Below are 20,206 nucleotides of genomic sequence, written 5' to 3'. Positions count from 1 at the left end.
TGTTCCCTGCAGGAAATTGTTGCAGTTTCTTGGCTGTGAGCATGTGAACAGAGCTCTGCTTTCTGTTTCGCTATCAAGACTATTATCTGTAAAACTGTACATTGCCTTAATTAAATAGCAAAGAATGTGTTTGCTCTATTCTACTTTCTACTGCAAAAACATATGACATTGGAAATGATGTATTCTGGTGTCTGCCAGCTCCCTGATACCCTTACGTGTTTTAGAATCTAGGCAATTAGAGCATTCATAATGCTCCCATTATACTTTTCACATTAATATGATAATTTCTTCTGAATTGTTTAGACAAATTAGTTGCATTGAGCCTTATTTCAGGTATACCAAACATCCTTCTAAAGACAGTTCACTAGTTTTTATCGCACTTAATAACAACATTCGTGAAAGCTGGTTCATGAACTGATATGGTGATAGCTCCAATTTTTATATGTGTTGTGTTGTCAGGCAGCTTGTGAGAGAATGGAAAAGATCTACTCTTGGCTAGGGAGAGGATGAGATGTGAAGTTTTCTCTGCTGGAGTGCATATGCCTTCAGACATCAAAGCTTTTAAAATTTTCTATAGACCAGAATGGAAACGGGACGTTTTATCACCTGGGGTGCTGTCTGCTCCCTACTGCTTTGCCCGCCCAGCAGCTCCCCAGGGCGGGAGCAAAAGCAGTGCAGATCAGAGGCTAGAAGTGGGGGCAGACCCCTGGCTATGGCTGTGGGCACCCACTGACACTAGATAGATTCCAGGACAAAAAATAAACTATACTGTTTTTCTTCGGAACTTTATAATGACAACAAACCTCAATAAAGAAGCTCTATCCTGGGCAATTATAAACAAAGCACCTGCAGGAGACGTTTCTTCACTCTTTAAAGTGAAGACCTTCAACTTCAAATCTATCTTCTCGTCCAGCATGGCATGGAAATAAACTGTAATCATGTAGCACTGCCAGTCTATATTATAAAGACTCTCTTGTTATAAGATAGGATGGATGTCTGGTTACAAAATGGGCATCTCCTAAAACACACACCCAATTTCTTTGCCATTAGTCTACAGCAATATGAGAAGGCCATGTATGACGAGTTCAGAGGCAGACACTACATAGGCTGCACAGAACGGGTCAGGAAGCAGCAGTGAGAAAGACATGGCTGTCTTCTGCAAATGTGAAAGGGTCTCTGAACAATGTCAGATATGAACAATGTCAGATATGCATTTGGCAGGGTGACATTTTTATTTATTTTTATTGGGTGATTATCCACTTATGAGAAATACAGGCCAAGACTTGGGTCTGGGAAAACTAATTATGTCTGGAATTTATCTTGATAAAATATAAAGGCAGATTATGTTCCTTGATTATAACTCAAAATCTGTTAGCATAAGTATGAGATTATGAGTTCTTCGATTCATTACTGCTTTAAGAAAAAAGAGAGAGAGAGAATTTTTAAAGAAAAAAACAAGAGTAGTGAAATAATGACTATGTGTCTGCAGAGAAAATTTGTTGATTAGGCTGGTAGGTACTTCTACAAAATATTATTTTTGCTGATTTTAGGTGTCATGTCCATTACCTCAACCAAAAGGCTCTTATCACAAGCTATGTAGTAAAGAACCCTCCCCATGGTTTGTCTTCTTGTTTCTAAAAGATCATCTGATTCTCTTGGACTGTTGAGCCCAAGAAAAATGGAAAAAAGCAGGAGATGATCCTTTTAAAGGCAAAGTACATGCTGAAGGAAAACTCATTTTCATGTGCTGTCAGCTGCAGCCAAAGTACTGCTTCATATATACAAGAGGAGGTGAGATATTTGGGTACATACTAGAGGCTACGTACCCAGGAGACTTCCACTTCAAATCACAGCCAAATCTTCTCTGACTGGCTTGAGATAAATAATCACCCAACAGAGAAATTAAGTCACCCAAGACACTAATCAGAAAAGTTAAAATGTTGGTTTTTTTCAACCTCATTTTAAATTGAGCAATTGAGCAATTCCATATCTAAGTTTCTTGCCCAATAGTTACTTGGAACATTTTAAAATGTAGTTTAGATTTGAATCATGAGGATGACAATCTTAGCCTACGGTTGTCATGTTGGTGGTCATCATCACTGACCATCTGCCTCTGGTCAAATTTCCTTTATTGAGCTCTTTTTTTTATTTATTCCTGGAGGATGTGCTGCACAGTATGACAAGTACCTATCTGCCAGTGGCATGGTCTCAATTCCATTGGTTAGGCTGGTTGAGAAGCAGGACTCTTTACCTCCTATCCACAACGAAAAAGGGATAGAGTTTGTGACACCTCTTGCACCATTTATTCTTGACCAAGGGCTCCTTCTTCTCCCATGAAGAGACCTGCTCTACAGTGTGAGTAGCGGCACTGGGAGATTCACTCACAGTAGATGTATCACAGCTGATCTGGCTTGTAAATTAAGTCCATATGCCCAATTCGGAGTTTCTCAGCAGCCCTCACAGCAACAGAGGAGCACGGCCCCTTCAGAAACAGTGGTCTGCAACCCCGATCAGTAGCGATGGCAAGCCTGCTATGCACCACTGTCCTTGGGGTTCCCCTTCCCAGTAACTGATAACGTGTGAGCTGCTTACACGGTCTGATGTGTATTTAAATTGCTATTGACAATAGCATGCTGAGAGAGACGTTTATTAGTTAGAGCATAAAAGGGAAGTCAGGAGAGGAAACTGGCAACGAAGCAAGTAAGTAAATAAATAAATATAAACATGCTTAGTCAGAACATTCATCTGTCAGTCATATTGATTGCTTTTAAAGTAAGAGAATATATGTTAAGAAGCTTGTGTGCTACTGTGAGAGAACACAGTTTAAGGTGATAGCCAGGCCACAGACTAATACTGTGACTTTAAATAAATCCATTGTAAAGAATCCTGCTATACATAGCAGGGGAGAGGTGATAAATGACGGCCTCAAGTCCTGTTGCCCCGCTTTTCAGAGGACTGAATCAGCATCAGGGTGACTCAAGGCCTTTTCTGCTCCCAGGTCCCTCATTCTGGTGCATCCCTTTGCAGCACTGGAAGGAATAAAAGAGGGATTTCTCCCCATATTTGTTACATTAATGGTTAGGCCAGTTGTGTCTAGATTTTTTATTTCAGGTCAGAATAACTAATGATTAAATTTGCTTTGTGACGGTGCAGTCCAAACTGCAGCTTCATGATTGCCTGATGCCCATCAAAGCTGGGGCTGTTGCTGACAGGAGCCATCCCCTCCTCTCCCATCTTTCAGCTCCTGCCTTCCCTTTCCCCTCTGCTGGCACTAGCACCCCTGCAGCCATGCCAAGAGCTGGAGAATGGAACCGATGCAACTGGGAGTGCAGTGGGTTTTGCTGGCAAGCTTTGAGCTGGGGCAGCGCGTCGCTCTGCTTCTTCCTGCTCCCCCGCGGGTGCTGCTGCACGCAGCACAGGTGGGAGAAATGACTGGGAGTGGGAGGAAGTGGGGGACCAGCTCCCTCAGGGGGCTTAAAACAGTTGTGATTCACAGCCCAAAGCTTTCCAGGGAGGAAAAATAGGCCTCAGGAAAAAGAAATGTGTGTGCCAGCTTTAGGATAAATTCCCTTTTCTATCACAGACTTCCTACTTGACTTTGAACAGGTCATTTTAATCTCATTCTTCCTTAGATTTTCCTCTCCAAAATGAAGACAGAGCAGTACTTTTATCTTTCACAACAAACACATTAGAGATTTTGAGGTGCTGAGGTACCCAGGTACTCTGGGAATAGGGGCACAGAAAGACTTTTGATAGGTCTGCAAATATTTTTAAACTGCTTCTGCCTCAAGGTTCCCTTTTTAATTGCCTTAATTGCAGACAGCATTTATACTGCACAGCTAAGTTCTTTGTCACTTAACATTTTGTAAGTATCCATGCTTTTGGCAAATCATTGCTGTAACTGAATTCCAGATAATAGAATTCAAGGTAATAAAGATAAGATATATGGCAAAGGATGGAAGGGGTTTTTCAGGCTTTAAAAATGTTTTCACTGTGTTTCGAGTTTCAATAACTTTAGTGGCGTCACTCAATAACAGAGTGAGCAAGCACGCTATGGTGAAAACACCAGCTGTCATCTATTTTACACCCAGTTACCTTTCAATTAGTCGTACCATAGCATTACTCACTCCATCCGAACCTCAGCCTCATCTGAGATCAATGCAAGCTCATCAGACCTGACATTGTCATCTTTTTTTCCAACTGAGCTAATGTATGGTTTTGTTTGTGACCAGACCCATCGCTTACAGGGCTTCAGAATAATAAACTTTCTTTAATACAGAGCAGACAGAGTGGGTGGTTGGACCACAACCATTTTTCCAGAAATGGATGATAGTACTGCATCAATACAGTCATTGTGGTCCTCTTCGTAGTCTAAAAAGCTCTGCTCACAGAGTAATATTTGAAATGTTTATCCCCAGAAAAAATATACTTGGTATAGCCATAACAAGTGGTAGAATATCCTTTTTGCCTCAGAATTTAAGATTAGAATGTCTGTATTTATAGCTAAAGGACGATTCCACCAGAAATAAATATTTACTAAGGTGGTGATATTATTACAAGGGCAGATCTTCATTCAAGAAGAAAAGTCAGACTTGTATTTACAAAACTCACATGAGAGATTACAGACTAGTTATTCTGGGATAAATCTGTCCAACTCTGACAATGTGATTTTGAAGGGCTGATTACCAGAAAGCACAGGCACCAGCACTTTTTACATATAAGGTCCCTGAAAGATGCTGGGATGAGGGGTATTCAAAGGCATTGGTCTGTTTCTGAAACCATGTCTCCACATTTTCTCTCCATCTTTACCACGTACCTTTTGTTTTGACCTTGGAAGCAGACTTCGTTTCTCCACATTTAAGTTCCTGCATTTAGAAAATGAGGATTAAGAACATAGACACAAAGCTGCTCTGAGTTTATTGATATTTGCAGCTTTCAGAGCTCTAATGGGTGGCACCACACGAAGGCCAGGAGTTCTTTACATTTAACTGAAGTGATTCATTTTTTAGCTGGCCACAATGTTGTACTGCAAATCTTCAACGAGTGCGGACTTGCCAATTTGAAGAAACAACTGATTTAACTAAATGGTTTTTCAAAGACGTCTAGAGAAATTGGTGCAACCCCATCACGGAGATAAATTTGTACCAGGCTGAGTGCCTCGTATTGATTAAGCTTATGTCAGCAAAGAATCAACTTGCTAATTCCATGAAAGGCACTTTTAAACTGAAATAAGAGTGTCTACGCAGGGGGTTAGTTTAATATTGGCACTTTTTTTTCCCAAATAAGACAAGCCTTTAAGCCCTATATCCCCAGTGCTGTGCATTTCAAAGGAAAAAAAAAAAAAAGTAAGACAAGTGGCATAGTAGACATGGCAAAAACAATTAGGTTTAAGAGATACCCTGTCCTTGTCACTCTGAGTGCTACATTGTCTCAGAATTAGGCTTGCATTTGAAGCATCTTTAAGTCTGCTGCTATGTAACACATTATGGTGGAACACAGCTCTGTCACAGTTTTTTGATGGCCCAAACAACGCTGACTGTCGTATCCCAGAGATGTGGGTTCAAGGCTGTGGTTTCATGGCAGCCCGACTTCCACTGCAGATCAACTCCAACTATGAAATCTTCGAATCATGCAACCTGGAAGCCACAAATACATCATTTGTAAGAAGAAGGGAAAAATGGCTCCCAAAGCAGTTCGGTAAACCCTTTTGCTTGCTGTGGCAGTGCTGTAGACAAAATTTAGGATGAGCTGCTGCTAGCCCTTCTCTGCCAAAAGGAGGACCCAGACCTCCAGCTCTTAATTGTCATCACATATGTCCTTGGAAGGATGTATGTGTAGGCACAGTGCACTATATCACAGACTTTTAAGCAAATATTTAAGTCAGAGTCTGCATTTTTATAATGTCATGATGCATTCAAAGAAGAAGCTATACAATTGTACGAAAGTATATAAACAGAAATATAAAAACTCAATGGTGTCGAAGACACTTTTTCTGTTTGTCTAGCTACAATAAATGGCAGAGCAATAGACAATGTCCAAAAGAATCACATTAGCAAAGTGCTTCCTGAATTTTAACAAAGATTTCAACATTCCTTGATAACAACACTTAAGAGCCAGAAGGTAGACAACCCTTCTTTTCCCTTCCCATCCCTTTCTATAGTTTTCTATTCAGTGTTCATATTTTTATGTATATCTTTCCTCATGAATTAAAGAGCTTCCAAAACTGAAGAGTAAACAATAAGTCCTTGTCTCTCTCACTTTCCAGGTAGAGTACGTAAGGGTGGAATTTCCCTTGCTTTCCAAGGGTGTGACTGGACCTTGCTTCCAATGGTGTGACTACCACTGAGAGTCAAAGTGGGAAAAAGAGGTGTTTTCCTCAGAAAATACAGAAGTACATAAGCATGCCAGCATCTTCTGGCTGTTACAGATTTAGACAGCCAGCTGTTGCACTAGCTGTGTCTCCTGCATGTGGGCTGATTCCTGCCCAGCAGACTTGAGGCTGAGGGTGATAGTGCAGTGGTATGCTGCTGTCAGGGGGCTGTGGCTGCTGAGACCAGCCATCCCTGGCATGACTTGGATCAGTCCAGTGTGAGACTTTGAGATAAGGAAGAAAACCTCGATAGACTCTGTATTTGGCATGTGGCCAGTGAAGTGAACAGAAGACTTGGGACACTGAGATGATGTGGCTTGTCCTGCTGGTCTTCAGTGCTGGGAACTCTGCGATAGTTTTCTTAATGTCAGCAATACCATATGAAAGTACATAAAATTACAATAACCATCCCTGCAGATGGTAAATATGTGGCTTTCCACAGATAAGTCCGAATCCAGTAAAAATTACGCAATCTTGTTAGTCACTATGGAAAACAGAGACGTCACGAAATCCAGGAGCAAAGAGTCCAGATGCGCACTGATGTTCAATAGCTTAATGTTCTGACAGGGATACTGGGGGAGGAGAAGTTTGAAACACTTTGCAGTTGGGCTATATGTTGTGATTGCATATGTGAGCTGTACAGAATGACCCCTGTGACAACAGGGAATGAAATTTTATCATCCTTAAGGTAACATTCACTACCGTGAACTTTGAGATTTTTCTGAAGTGCTTCTTTTTCTCCTTGACCACTGTGGGATCAGACTAAGGATGGTTTATCAGGGGCCCACGTGAGATACCTGATACACTCCTAGAGGTGCTGCAGTGTCGAGCAGTCGCTGTGCAACCGAACTCAGAGAGTAGGGGAAATGCTAACTAGAAAAATCAGCTGCAGAATTGGGGGAACGTCTAGAACACTAATCCTGGCTATCCCTAAGACAATTCCTTTCACACAACAAGCCCAAAGTTTCTGAAAAGTATCTACTTCGAAATACAGCTGACCCCTCCTATACAAAGAAGAATGTATTTAGGGGAAAAGTGCTTACAAGCAGATCCTAGTGGTGCATTCCTTTCAGTCTTGCTGGGCAGTTTGCCTCTGTTTACACTGGTTAAATATTTAAAGCTATCTTTCCAAAGTAAAGCAAAAGCCCAAAAGATTTTTTCTAAAGTGAAAGCTGAGATTCTCCTTTAATACGTACCAAGCCACATTCCATGGAGAAAGGCAGATGCAGGCTGTGAATTACTCCCTGCTCTGATCTCATCCTGCTCACCCTCTCAATAACATGCATGGAAAATACATGCACACCTAAAAGACAGAGAAAAACAACTTTCCTCCACTCTGTCCCCCCACCTCACACACATACCTTTTCAATTTGTGTACCTTGAAATACTACTGCAGAAAATATGATCTGAATCTCATTTACATCAGTGGAAATGGGGAGTAATGTCACTAAAAGGAATGTACTTAAAGCACGGCAAACGCAGTGTGAGACCAGAAGTAAAAGCTCATCGCGTAATTTCTCCTTGCATCACAGCCTTGTGAAGCTCTACTCGCTTCCCTTGCACCCGTGAAATCAGCAGGTCTACTCCTGGGAGTAAGGATTGCCGGCTTAGGCCCTTAAATCAGCCTCTCTGTGTCTGAAGAACAAGAGAGAGTCTGTGTTTTCAGGCACTGTATGTAACTGTAGAAGAACTCACTCAAGAAAGGGAAATAAAAAGAGAGTAAAAATGTTCGCGTTCTCTCTGAACAAAATGAGCTGTGATCTGCAATTGCCCTTTTAAGAGTTGTGACTTTTTCTTGTTCTCCGGAAAACTTCTGGCAGCCGCAGCCAGGCTGCAGCCCCTGCACCTCTCACCCCAGCGCAGAACGTGTCAGGGAAGGCAGGCAACATGCGGCTTTAATTTGCAAGGGATCATCTACATTTCTTCTGAAGAGAAAAGAAAACCAAATCAAATCTCCACATACTCAATCTGTCTTGAATAAACAGCATTAAGGGAAAAATGCTGTGGGGATTGGGAGGAAGAGATTCTTTGTAGTCTGTTTGACTGCACATACCATTTCTCCTTGTGCCTCTTTAAAACATATAAAATCACTGTAATGGGGGGCTGACTTAACAAGTGCTAGTCAAAGATTGCTCTTTATTCCTAGCTCATGCTACATGCTGGGAGTTTGGGGGGGTTACAATAGGTGTCACACAGCAGGAGTAAATTACCACTGACTTCAGTGGCTAGAGCTGCATTTCCATTCTATTTTTCTTATTCCCACAACCCCCAAATACAAACAGAAGTACAATTTTTACCTAAATTGACAATCACAGACTAATACAGCCAATTAATAAAAGGCACATATAAAGGCATCTGGTATGAATTTGAGGGTAAAATGACCTGGGCCACCTGATGGTAAGAAAATTACTTGGTATCTTGTCAAATGCCTGTTAATAACAACTGCCTTCGCACCAAGATGACTTTCTGAGCACTTGGCTGTACAGCTTTGAGACCCTTCGCTGCAGTAAGTATTCTGGCTGCTGACTACACCATCACCTAGGGTTCATGTTCAGCTCCTACTGATTTTCTTTGCCAATTGCTGCATGTGTTTGTTATTTTTGTCAGCACAGGCGTACTTCCACAAGTCTTCTAGATGTTCCAAGAAATAGTCAATGTCCAAGGTAGGCTTTTAAATTTTAGGGATTTTGTTCTTCTGGCAAGACTAAATCCGTGAGATGCTACAGCCCATGGCCCTGGGGCACATGGCTATGTCACTGACATCTTGCAAAATAAAAAATATCTTACCATGCAACTGTAAAAGCTCGTCCAGATAATTTCTCCCCAGAATTTTGGTCTGTAGATCCGTGTGTCAACTTCTAGGGTCAAAAAACTTAGTTTAAGGAGTTTGTATTACCTGGATTAAGGATTTTAGGGGTACCCTATTTCATCTTCCAATTTGAGATGTACGACGCTATAATCACCTCTCCTTCATTTCACTGCATTTACACTCTTCGTACTGATTCTCCAGCAAGCCTCCTTGTTTGTGAGTCATGAGGACTTGATGTGATGTACACTGCCAGCACTGAAAAGAGAGATATCGAAATGAGACCCACCTGAACTGTGGACATGTACTGTCTCATCTGGAATCCCCCAGGTCACGCCGAGAGGTTTCAGAAATGTAATGTACACATTGCTGCCCATCACAGATTACATACTTGAATCCTTCTCTCCACCAAGCTATCAAAAATCCTTTATTTCCATACAGAACTAACGCCCCCAGCCCCTAAAAAAAGACATCAACTGTTCTTATCAGCCAAGATTCTTGCTCAACATGAGCCAAAAATCATTTGGCCTTTAACTTGCCACACTGTATTATGATGATCATACTTTTAACCTCTTATTTGACATTTAAATAATGAAATCTTGAATCAGCTAAAAAGCTAATTATCTGAGCATAACGTTTCCTTTCATTTGGTGGACAAACATACATTTATGTTATCATCTGTGTTTATATTTTATTCGTTTGGGTGGTCACTAGCCTTACTATAAATATAGTTTGTGCTTATATTGCATTCTCTGTATGTAACATAGGCATGTGAGATAAAGCTGAATAATTTCCTCTAGAGAAACAAGTTTTCCTTAAATGCCATGGAAAGGAAACATTCAGTCTATCCTATTTCTGCCAGCCACTTAGAAGAAAACAAGAAAATACCACAACTACTTTTTGCTTTCTTTCCAAAATTTAAAATTTAGACAGTTTCATTTTTTTTGGCCAAAGATTTGTGTCACCCTCACCCCCCATAAAAACAGTACAAAACAGCACCCTGAGGACAGCAGCATAGTGAGGATGTTATCGGGATATACACAATGTAAGAGGACAAACCTCAGTACTCTTCCCACCTGCCAGAGCCCTAATTTCCCCTCGTGGCTACTGTAATAGGTAACAACAGTGCATTGTTTTGAAGTAAAAGCTGACATTCCTTTTAAGGTATGATTTTAATACCCAAATTTTGTTTTTTCTTAGAATGGAAGATTGTATTTACATGGGAAGGCAAAAGAAGAGTGCCTGGGCTTTAAGAAAGACACTCTTTGTCCGTGTAAGAACATGATTACCATTGTACTGACCCAAGCAAAGGTGGCATCCAGTCCAGTGTCCTCTCTCCCACTGTCACCCATGGTGGATATCTAAAGAATCATTAAAAGAACAAGGCAGACACACAGTGACAGACTCCTGTGGATGTGATGTGCAGTACTAGGGTCGTATGAAGAGGTAGTATCTTCTATTACACAAAGATATATAGGGGGAAAAATTAAGACAAACTTTTGGCCATATGAACTTTTCTTCAGGTTAGAAACACCAGCTGCAGCTCTCAGTTAAGAACAACTGCTTAACATTTACTAAAATAGTTATTAATTAAGCCAGGTCTGAAAGGAAGAAGATGGTAGCTGCAGAATAGAGAGGACGTTAATTATGTTAATGATGCAGTGGATGTTAAGGATGGGAGAAAGAGTGGTATTTATTAGCTAAGCAAAAAGGAGAGACAGCCTTACATCCTATTGATTCAGAGAGAGGTAAGCGGGGGGATGGAAGCTGAGGGAAATTATAATCTACTATCTCGCTATTGAGTCATCAGCAAAACTACCAGGAAGGCAGTCGTTCACAGCACGAAGTACATTACACTCCCGAAACTGCAAAAGTAAGATCGGAGGATGGTTTGATGGCAGGGGGTGTTCATTGCTCTAGTAGCAGATGGGCATCAACACATCTTCACATTTCTTGCTCAGGCACGGTTTAAACTGATCTGGTGTTTTGGACCACAGAGAATTAGGCTTCTTATGATGAGTTTTGTGGTTTGGGCTGCTTGAAATGTAGGACAAGTGCTTCTGGGAAGATTCTTTCCACCCAGGATTTTCCGTTATATGAAAAATCATTAAACAGTTAAAACCAGCAAGTCCTAGGAACTTCCCTGAACTTACCAGCTCTCAGCCTGCATTCTTCCCCCCACAACACTCCATCCATTTCCACTTTTTCTTTCTGAGCTGGTATCACTGATACATCCCTATCTAAGCTCTAGGCAGTTGTTCTCACGTTGCACTTAGCTTTTGGTAGTTACTGCTTCAGAACCAAAAAAATAGCTTGATAACCCAGAAATTTGTCTACTTTTCCTTCTATACCAGTTGGTCTGAAAAAAGCTATTATCTACATGTGCAAACCTTGTCCTTTATACACTGATCTTTCTCCTACAACAATCTTCTGGCTTGTTGCACACAGCTACTTAGAACAGCCACTTTTCAGTGTTTTTCAGTTTGAGAAGTGAGCATTTCCTAAATATTTCAAATGTAGACCCCTGTAGAATTTCAGCCAACTGATGATGGACTTAGGCATCTTAATTGCCTTTCCTGGCTTGTGTGATGCATCCCCAGGTCTGAAGACCACTGCAGAAAGCCATGGAGGCTTCCTGAGACTGGTTAGAAATTCACACTCATTTTCTATGAGAAAGAGCATGTATAATACTTGTTGCTATCTAAAGATCCAGTGCTCAATTGTTTTAGGATGAATAGGAACACAATACTGTCATTTAGGGCTGAATATAAATTAAGTTTTGTGCTAGAGAGGAGTTAGTAATTTTAATTACTGATGTAGATCTGAAGAGGAAAATCTATAGCGTAAAACTGTAAATACGATATCAAACCTTTTTCAGCAGAAGACAGAAAAAGATATCATTGGTGCATATAATTTTTGAACTACAGTCCTCTGAGAAGAGAGTTCTTGGCAGAACTCAACCTCAGTAAACAAGGATGTCAGCAATCGACATATTTAAGGTTATGCAATTTCTAAACATGATCCCACTCCTGCAGTGGATACACAGCATAGATCTTCCTATTAATTAGTTTGAATGTGGGACAGCACTGCTGGGAGAAAGAAAGTGGCCTAAATAGCACGGTCCAAATTTTATCTGCAGCTATCCAAGAAATACGGATGTCTTAATTTATTAACCCTTGCCACCTGTGACAGCTAGAAGTAAATGCTGGGCTTGTCTTATTCCTAATAGATTTTTGCAGCTCATTAGCATACAAAGTGGAAAGGGTGGGAGCATGCTGCAGAGAAGGAAGATAGCTGGCCTGAGAAGTTTCATGCCTGGTTCAGCTCTAAATGGCAGCATTACCCGTCAGACAAATATGAGAGCATTCACGTCCACGATGCAGAGGCTTGGTTGCTCAATGTTTGGAGAACGTAGCAGAATTCTCCTCCTCCTCCTCTTCCTCCTCCTCCTCCTCTTCCTCCTCCTCCTCCTCCTCCTCCTCCTCCTCCTCCTCCTCCGAGCATGTTTTATTATTCTTATTGAATTCCAGCAAAGTACAGTAAATCCCCCACTCGGTCTCCATCATTTTTCCAGACTAAGCATTTCTGAAGAGCCAACAGGACCTCCGTTCTGTGTGAGCAACAGGGCTTTAGATGCGCAGAAATGGCCACTGTTGGCGGTCACTGGGTGCCCGTCACTGCATGCCCATTCACCCCCTCCCCAGAATATAGCGAGCATTTCCGAAACCTGACGGGAGGTATCACAAGTCACACAACATTCACCTTGAATTAAGCTGGAGTAGCTGCCCGCTGGGCAGGGGGAGGAAGGGGAATGGGAAAGCCCTGTTGCGATTATTTTCGTATCTTAGGCTGCTGCTGCAGACACGATAGGAGGAAGACACACATAAAATACTGGCAATAACTCGGCAGCAAGACACTTAAAGCGTCTCTGGAGGAAGGCGAGTTTTGGCCACTCGCACATCACCGGGTGCGTGCCTTAGATGCCAGCACCGGGGTCTCTGCCTTCAAACTCCTCCCGCGCCCAAAGTCACTACAATAAACCTATCTTTCAGATTTCAGTCCTGCAAAGATGCCCCCTGATTGTTCACTGCCCCCTGCAGCAGACCCACCCCCCAACCCTGCCCTTGGCTGCTTGGCAAATATCGATCCCCTCCCCGCCTGCCCCCCGGCCCCCGCCGGGCGGTGAATGGAGCCGACATGAGCACAGCTGCCTCTCGGCCGGGGGGGACGCCGAGTTCGACGGGCCCTGGACCCCGCCGAGGCGCGCTGTTCAATGGCCTCAACTACCGCCATCACTGGGGAATCCAAAAACACCCCCGGGACAGCCGCGACCGGCACCCCGGCGGCTCCGCCGTGCAGCCGCCGCCGTCCAGCCGAGCTGCCCCGGCGAGCCCGGCCTCCCCCCGCCCCTCCGCGCTGCCGACCCACAAGGCTCGGTCCCCTATCCCCCCGATCATCCCCCCTGGCACCGCATGGCCCCCCAGTCTCCCCGATCATTCCCCCCCGGCACCGCACGGCCCCGGGTCCCCCCTCCCTCCGGCAGCGGGGGGCACCCCTTCCCCCGCGCCGCCGCCGCCGCCTTTGTGCGCGGCGCGGGGCAGCCCCGCGCCCGCCTGCGCCCGCCCCCGGGTGAGGCGTTGGGAGACGGTCCCTTACGCAGGAAAGTTCGGCGTCAGTTTCAAGGCTCCTCCCTCCCGGTGAAAGGCAGACTGCGGGGCGCCTGGAAACCGGTCGGAGGGAGCGCGGCGAGGCGAGGGGCGCGGGCTCGAGGGGCCGGCACAAATGGTCAGGCGGCGGCGGCGGCGGAGGAGGCGGTAGTCGGAGGCGCGGCGGGCGCTGCCGCCGGAGCGGGAAGAGCTGCGCGCCGTGGCCGCGCGAGTGGCGGCCGGGGGCTGCCCCGTCCCTGTCCGCCGCTCCCTTCATGAGTCGCAAGTTCGGGCCGGGAGGAGCAGCGCCGGCGGCGGCGGGGCGGCGGGAGCCCGGCTGGGCAGGCGGCACCGACTGAGCATGGCCGAGCGGCGCGGGCCGGCGGCGAGCGGCGGCGGGGAAGTTGGCGGCGGGTGGCGGGCGGGCGGCGGCCGGTGCCCGCCGCTGCCTATGCTGCTGCTGTGGGTGGCGGCGCTGCCGGCCGGGGGCCAGCCGCCGGCGTCGCAGTACAACGGCGAGCGGGGCATCTCCATCCCGGACCACGGCTACTGCCAGCCCATCTCCATCCCGCTCTGCACCGACATCGCCTACAACCAGACCATCATGCCCAACCTGCTGGGCCACACCAACCAGGAGGACGCGGGGCTGGAGGTGCACCAGTTCTACCCCCTGGTGAAGGTGCAGTGCTCGGCCGAGCTCAAGTTCTTCCTCTGCTCCATGTACGCGCCGGTGTGCACCGTGCTGGAGCAGGCCCTGCCGCCCTGCCGCTCCCTCTGCGAGCGGGCCCGCCAGGGCTGCGAGGCCCTCATGAACAAGTTCGGCTTCCAGTGGCCCGACACGCTGCGCTGCGAGAAGTTCCCAGTGCACGGGGCCGGCGAGCTCTGCGTGGGGCAGAACGCCTCCGAGCGCGGCACCCCCACGCCTGCCCTGCGCCCCGAGAGCTGGACCAGCAACCCCCCACCGCGGGGGCACCGGCGGCGGCCCCGGGGGCTCGGGGCCTGGCGAGCCCCGCGGGCGCTTCTCCTGCCCGCGGGCGCTGAAGGTGCCCTCCTACCTGAACTACCGCTTCCTGGGGGAGAAGGACTGCGGGGCGCCCTGCGAGCCCGGCCGCCTCTACGGGCTCATGTACTTCGGGCCCGAGGAGCTGCGCTTCTCCCGCACCTGGATCGGCATCTGGTCGGTGCTCTGCTGCGCCTCCACCCTCTTCACAGTCCTCACTTACCTGGTGGACATGAAGCGGTTCAGCTACCCGGAGCGGCCCATCATCTTCCTCTCAGGCTGCTACACAGCGGTGGCTGTGGCCTACATTGCTGGCTTCCTCCTGGAGGAGAGGGTGGTCTGCAACGAGCGCTTCGCTGAGGACGCCTCCCGCACCGTGGCGCAGGGCACGAAGCGGGAGGGATGCACCATCCTCTTCATGATGCTCTACTTCTTCGGCATGGCCAGCTCCATCTGGTGGGTCATCCTCTCCCTCACCTGGTTCCTGGCTGCCGGCATGAAGTGGGGCCATGAGGCCATCGAGGCCAACTCCCAGTACTTCCACCTGGCCGCCTGGGCTGTGCCGGCCATCAAGACCATCACCATCCTGGCCCTGGGGCAGGTGGACGGGGATGTCCTCAGCGGTGTCTGCTTTGTGGGCATCAACAACGTGGACGCCCTGCGGGGCTTTGTGCTGGCCCCCTTGTTCGTCTACCTGTTCATCGGCACCTCCTTCCTGCTGGCCGGCTTCGTGTCCCTCTTCAGGATACGGACCATCATGAAGCACGACGGCACCAAGACAGAAAAGCTGGAGAAGCTCATGGTGAGGATAGGCATCTTCAGCGTCCTCTACACGGTGCCGGCCACCATCGTCATTGCCTGCTATTTTTATGAGCAAGCTTTTAGGGAACAGTGGGAGAGGAGCTGGGTCACGCAGAGCTGTAAAAGCTATGCCATCCCCTGCCCCAACAACCACAGCAGCCACCACCCGCCCATGAGCCCCGACTTCACCGTCTTCATGATCAAGTATCTCATGACCTTAATCGTGGGCATCACGTCAGGCTTCTGGATCTGGTCAGGGAAAACCCTGAACTCCTGGAGGAAGTTTTACACCAGGCTCACCAACAGCAAGCAGGGCGAGACCACCGTCTGAAACCCCTGCCTGCCGGGCCAGGGTGACAGCGGATGGCTGGAGGACCGAGGCTCTGCCTGGTGAACCAGCTCCTTATCCAGCCTGGGCAGACTTTGGGGACCGCGAGTCGCTTCCACAGGCGGCCGGGAGCGGAGGACGAGCCAGGCGGGGACCCCTGCGCCTGGGGCTGCCCGGCTCTGCCCTCCCCACTCCGCTCGGGCTGTGTCCTGTAGGAACTGAACGCACTATCAGGTTGGGGGAGAGGGATGTAAATAGCCTCTGTAAGATTTTGTAAGTATATTTGTATTTAAATTACAAAAATCTCACTTTTTTAATTATTTAGGACACTTTTAAGCCGTTTGTGGATTTTGATTCCTCGCCTCCATTTTTTTTAATTTAAAAAAAAAAAGGGGGCGTTGGATTTTTGTTTCGTAAGGCAGGATGGGAAAAACTGCCGGTAAAAGGAGCCAAAACAAACGCCTTTCTTCTCCCCCACACCGGTTTGGTAATGGCTTTGCTTGGAGTTTCAGTTGCAGGAGCAGCAGGGCCCGCGGCCAGGCTGCTGCCGCTGCCGGGGCCCCTCCTGCGGCGGGCTGGGCCGCGGGCCGTGGCGGCGGGGCTGGCGAGGGGCGCCGCTGCCCGCGCCGGCCCCGGCCCGGTGTGGGGGAGGACGGAGCCCCGCCTGGCCCCACACGGGGAGGACAGGCCGCCGCCCGGCCATGGCGCAGGCACGGCGCTGCGCCTCGCCTCGGTCGGCCGCGGCGGAGCCGAGCCCCGCTGACCCGGGCGGGACGCGCCGGGCCCTTTTTGGGGGTGGTAGAAGCACCGTCCAGCCCTGCCCGGAGATGTGCCCGGCCGTTTTCTGGAGGAAGACCCTCTCCGCAGTGCCCGGGGCGAGGAGGGGGTTGGCTGCCTGCTGCTCGCTTCCAATGTAACAAAACTTATTTAAATGCACAGTTGCAGAGGAGTCGGGCTGGGGCGTTGGAGGAGCTGAGGTTTGACGCCGTCTTCACCTGTAGCACGTCCGAGGGCTTGGGGGGTGGATGGGGACACGGATACACCGAACCTCCCTCCTGCGGTGGTCTTTGTAAGCCCACTGTTGGGTGGTGAGGTCTGGGGGGGCACTCGCGGGTGCGCCCCCCGCCCCCCGCCCCGTCCCCTCCGTGCCGGGCTGCCGGTGGCTGGGGCGGGCAGGGTCAGCAAATACCGGCTCGGTGGAAAGAGCTTCATCGGAATTAAACGCAGCATTCAGTTTGGTTGGTTCTTTTTTTTTTTTTTTTTAATTATTAGATCCATAAGCCGGCTCTTCACTGAGGAAACATTGAAGCCACTGCCATTCCCCTGAATTTTAATTCATTGACATTAATTCATTAGACGTTACGAGGGCGTGATGGTTTTTGCCAGTAGTAAAAACAAAGGAAGGGAAAACAGAAAACCAAAATGTTTAAGCGCTCTGGTGGGATGAGAGACCTTAAAGAGCCTCTGCTGCCTTCCCCCCCCCCCCGCCCTCTTTTTTTGGGTGCACGAATAACATTGCATACTGCAAAGATAAGATATCATGTGTGCAGTATATCCACTACCTTGTGTGCTCCTGGGTATGTGGGATTGTGCTTCTTAATATAAAAAAAAAGAAAAAAAAGGTTAAAAATGAAATTGTAACTTTGGACAGATGCATTTGAATATTTAGTCCTCTGTATGAAAACAGCAGAATGCTTCTCTCCGGATTGTATTGTTTTAAACTTTTTTTGTATTACAAATGCCTGTATTTAGGTTCATAAACATTATCTATGGCTACCATACCCTGAAATGCAACATTATTTGAATTTGGTATGCATTTATTTCTGTTCATTATCACAAGATCATCTATATTTATAGAGGAATAGAAATTTATATATATTAAATACCATATTTTTAATTTCTCTGAAATAAATTGAGGTTTTGTACAAAACTATCTTGTCCCTTTACGTATTCCTCTGACTAACTCCAATACTGTGTGAAAGCAGTGTATCTACTACAAGATGTGTGGGATTCCTTTTTTCTTTTCCTATGTTGAGTTCACAGTAACAAGCTGGCATTCAGTGTAGGAATTCATTGTGCATTTTGTTTTTTATCTCTGGGCCGGTCTAGATTAATCCTTCAAAAGAAGTAATGTAAACTGTTCAAGATCTCTGACAGGGTATGGTCGGTGGTGTGAAATCCAAGAAGAGATCTGCTATATGGCAGGAGAAGAAAGCAGCTCACCAGTTCTTTTTCTTTTTTTTTTTTTGTTGTTAAAAGAAAAGGGTTCTCTCAACTTAGCCTTTCTTCTTCCTTTCCTATTAAAATAAAAAAAAGATTTTCTCACTGCTCAAAATGACACTCAGACTGTGTTGCAATATTGTCAGAATATTTTAATGAGGAAAATAGTTTTGTTTTCCTGAATTTGGAATGTTTGGTTAATCCAGAGTTAAACGATACATTCGTGGAAGCGTTTCAGCTTTATGTAAAGTACACGCATTCTTAAACCTTTCAACACAACACATCCTTTTTTTTTTTTTCTAATTCATTGTTCAAAGCACCATTCTTTGGGTTTGTTAGGAAAGACTGGCTAATTATGAGGCTTGATTTCTGATTTTCAGTGTTATAAGCTTGAACAGCATTTCATTCTGTGGATCCGAAGGAAGATATAAATGATTTTTGGCTTGTTTACTTTTTGCAAATCGTGATGCATAAACAGGCGTAGAAAAGTAAGAGAAGCTTAAAAAAAATTCTCTGATGAGGGGAGACAAGAGGGTAGGTTTTTTTTCGTTATTTTTAAATTTGTTTTACATAAACGTAGTTCCTGCTTTCTCGGATATCTATTTTGCACATTTTTCTCAAGTATTTTTTTTTCTCTTTTTTTGGGGGGGGATATTTTAGCATTTAAAACTACACTGGTCAGCACTCAGCTAATGACCTGAAGTACAAACCATTCAATTTCAGTTGCAGTGGAATTCTTTTTGGTCAGTGTATAATTACATTTGAGCAGTTTTGACGGATCTGTTTTCCTGCAGCTGAATGTTATTTATGCATGGGAGAACACATTTATTTGTAACAGAGACACTACGTTTATGGTAGGGATGGGAGGAGCACTTTTTTAAAAATACTTTTCAAACGGAATTTTCATTTCTACATGAAGTAAAATGTTAATATTTTCAGTTCATGATTTGCGGCAGATACAGATCCCCTTCATTTCTTTGGGGTTTTTTTCATAGATTGCAGAGCTGAAGTTCCATGTTCAGTCTTGGTTATTTTAATAAATATACTAGAGAGCACAATATGATAATTTAAAAATCATTTAAAAGAGCAAACCTCTGCTTTTTTTGTTTGCTCATTCTTGTGAACTTTCACAGCGCAGTAATTTGCAGAGGTCAGTCATTCGCGAAGGCTGTCGTGCTATCTGTGGGACTCACCGACCTTTTTATACTTTTATTTCTCAACACACAATGGTATTTGAGACTTTATTAATACGATACAAAGTTGTCTTTTGCGTGGGTATATTGCAGTCATCACTAACATTTTACCTCACTGTTAAAAACAAATCTATCCACTGCTCGAGGGTATTTATATGGGATTTTTTACAACTCAGTCTGTATAATTGATGTGCCATGTTTACCACAGAAAGTATCACTGCATGCAAAGAAACAGTGGTGCCCAGTTCTCTTGTCCCTGACAAGAAGGGTAATATAAGAACAAAACTGTGGTGTAACAAAGTTTGTTGGGCTAGAAGTACTTGTTAAGGCATTCCTTAGTCAACAGCTTTGCTTTCTCTCATGGGATATATTTATAGCCTGAAATGAAGGGGCACTCGAAATCACCGTTCCTCCGAAGAGGGCTGTAGCCTGGAGAGCAGGGGATGCTGATTTACCGTTCATCCTTCAGTAACAGTAATGCTCTTTAATGTAGTGGCAAATTTGTGGTATTGGAATGAAATTATATGCTATTTCCATAACAAATCCCATTGGGAAGGGGAAGGATTTCTGGTTTGTTCATACAGTAATGCCCCAAATTTCTGGTATATGCATGTATTTTTACAAGTATTGTGTTTTTTTTTAATCGAGTGACAAAGCTGCAATCTAGTGGGCCTGAATCCTGCCCTCTGGATGATGCCCACCCTTCTGCTGCCATCTCAGTGCTTGTTGTTGGGCATGAGTACAATTACAGGTGGTGGCGGAGGATTCCTTTCATTTAAATGGACAGTATTTGCATTTTTTGTATTGCTCAAAGGGATGATAATTAGGCACGAGAAGAGGCC

The 20,206-nt window shown here is 45.8% G+C and overlaps 1 protein-coding gene across 1 annotated transcript; it reads left to right on the top strand.

The window, feature by feature from the left end:
* Window positions 1–14,183: 14,183 nt before the first annotated feature.
* FZD1 (frizzled class receptor 1) lies at window positions 14,184–16,520 on the top strand. Its single transcript, XM_068404600.1, is given in 2 exon segments — window positions 14,184–14,777; window positions 14,779–16,520. Coding segments are annotated over 2 exon segments (1,770 nt in total). The 3' UTR covers window positions 15,955–16,520.
* The last annotated feature ends 3,686 nt before the right edge of the window (window positions 16,521–20,206 follow it).

This window comes from Nyctibius grandis, chromosome 7 (genome assembly GCF_013368605.1).
Source record: "Nyctibius grandis isolate bNycGra1 chromosome 7, bNycGra1.pri, whole genome shotgun sequence".
Taxonomy (NCBI): domain Eukaryota; kingdom Metazoa; phylum Chordata; class Aves; order Nyctibiiformes; family Nyctibiidae; genus Nyctibius; species Nyctibius grandis.
The sequence above is the reverse complement of the archived record's forward strand: the minus strand, read 5'-3'. Positions and strand labels throughout refer to the sequence as shown.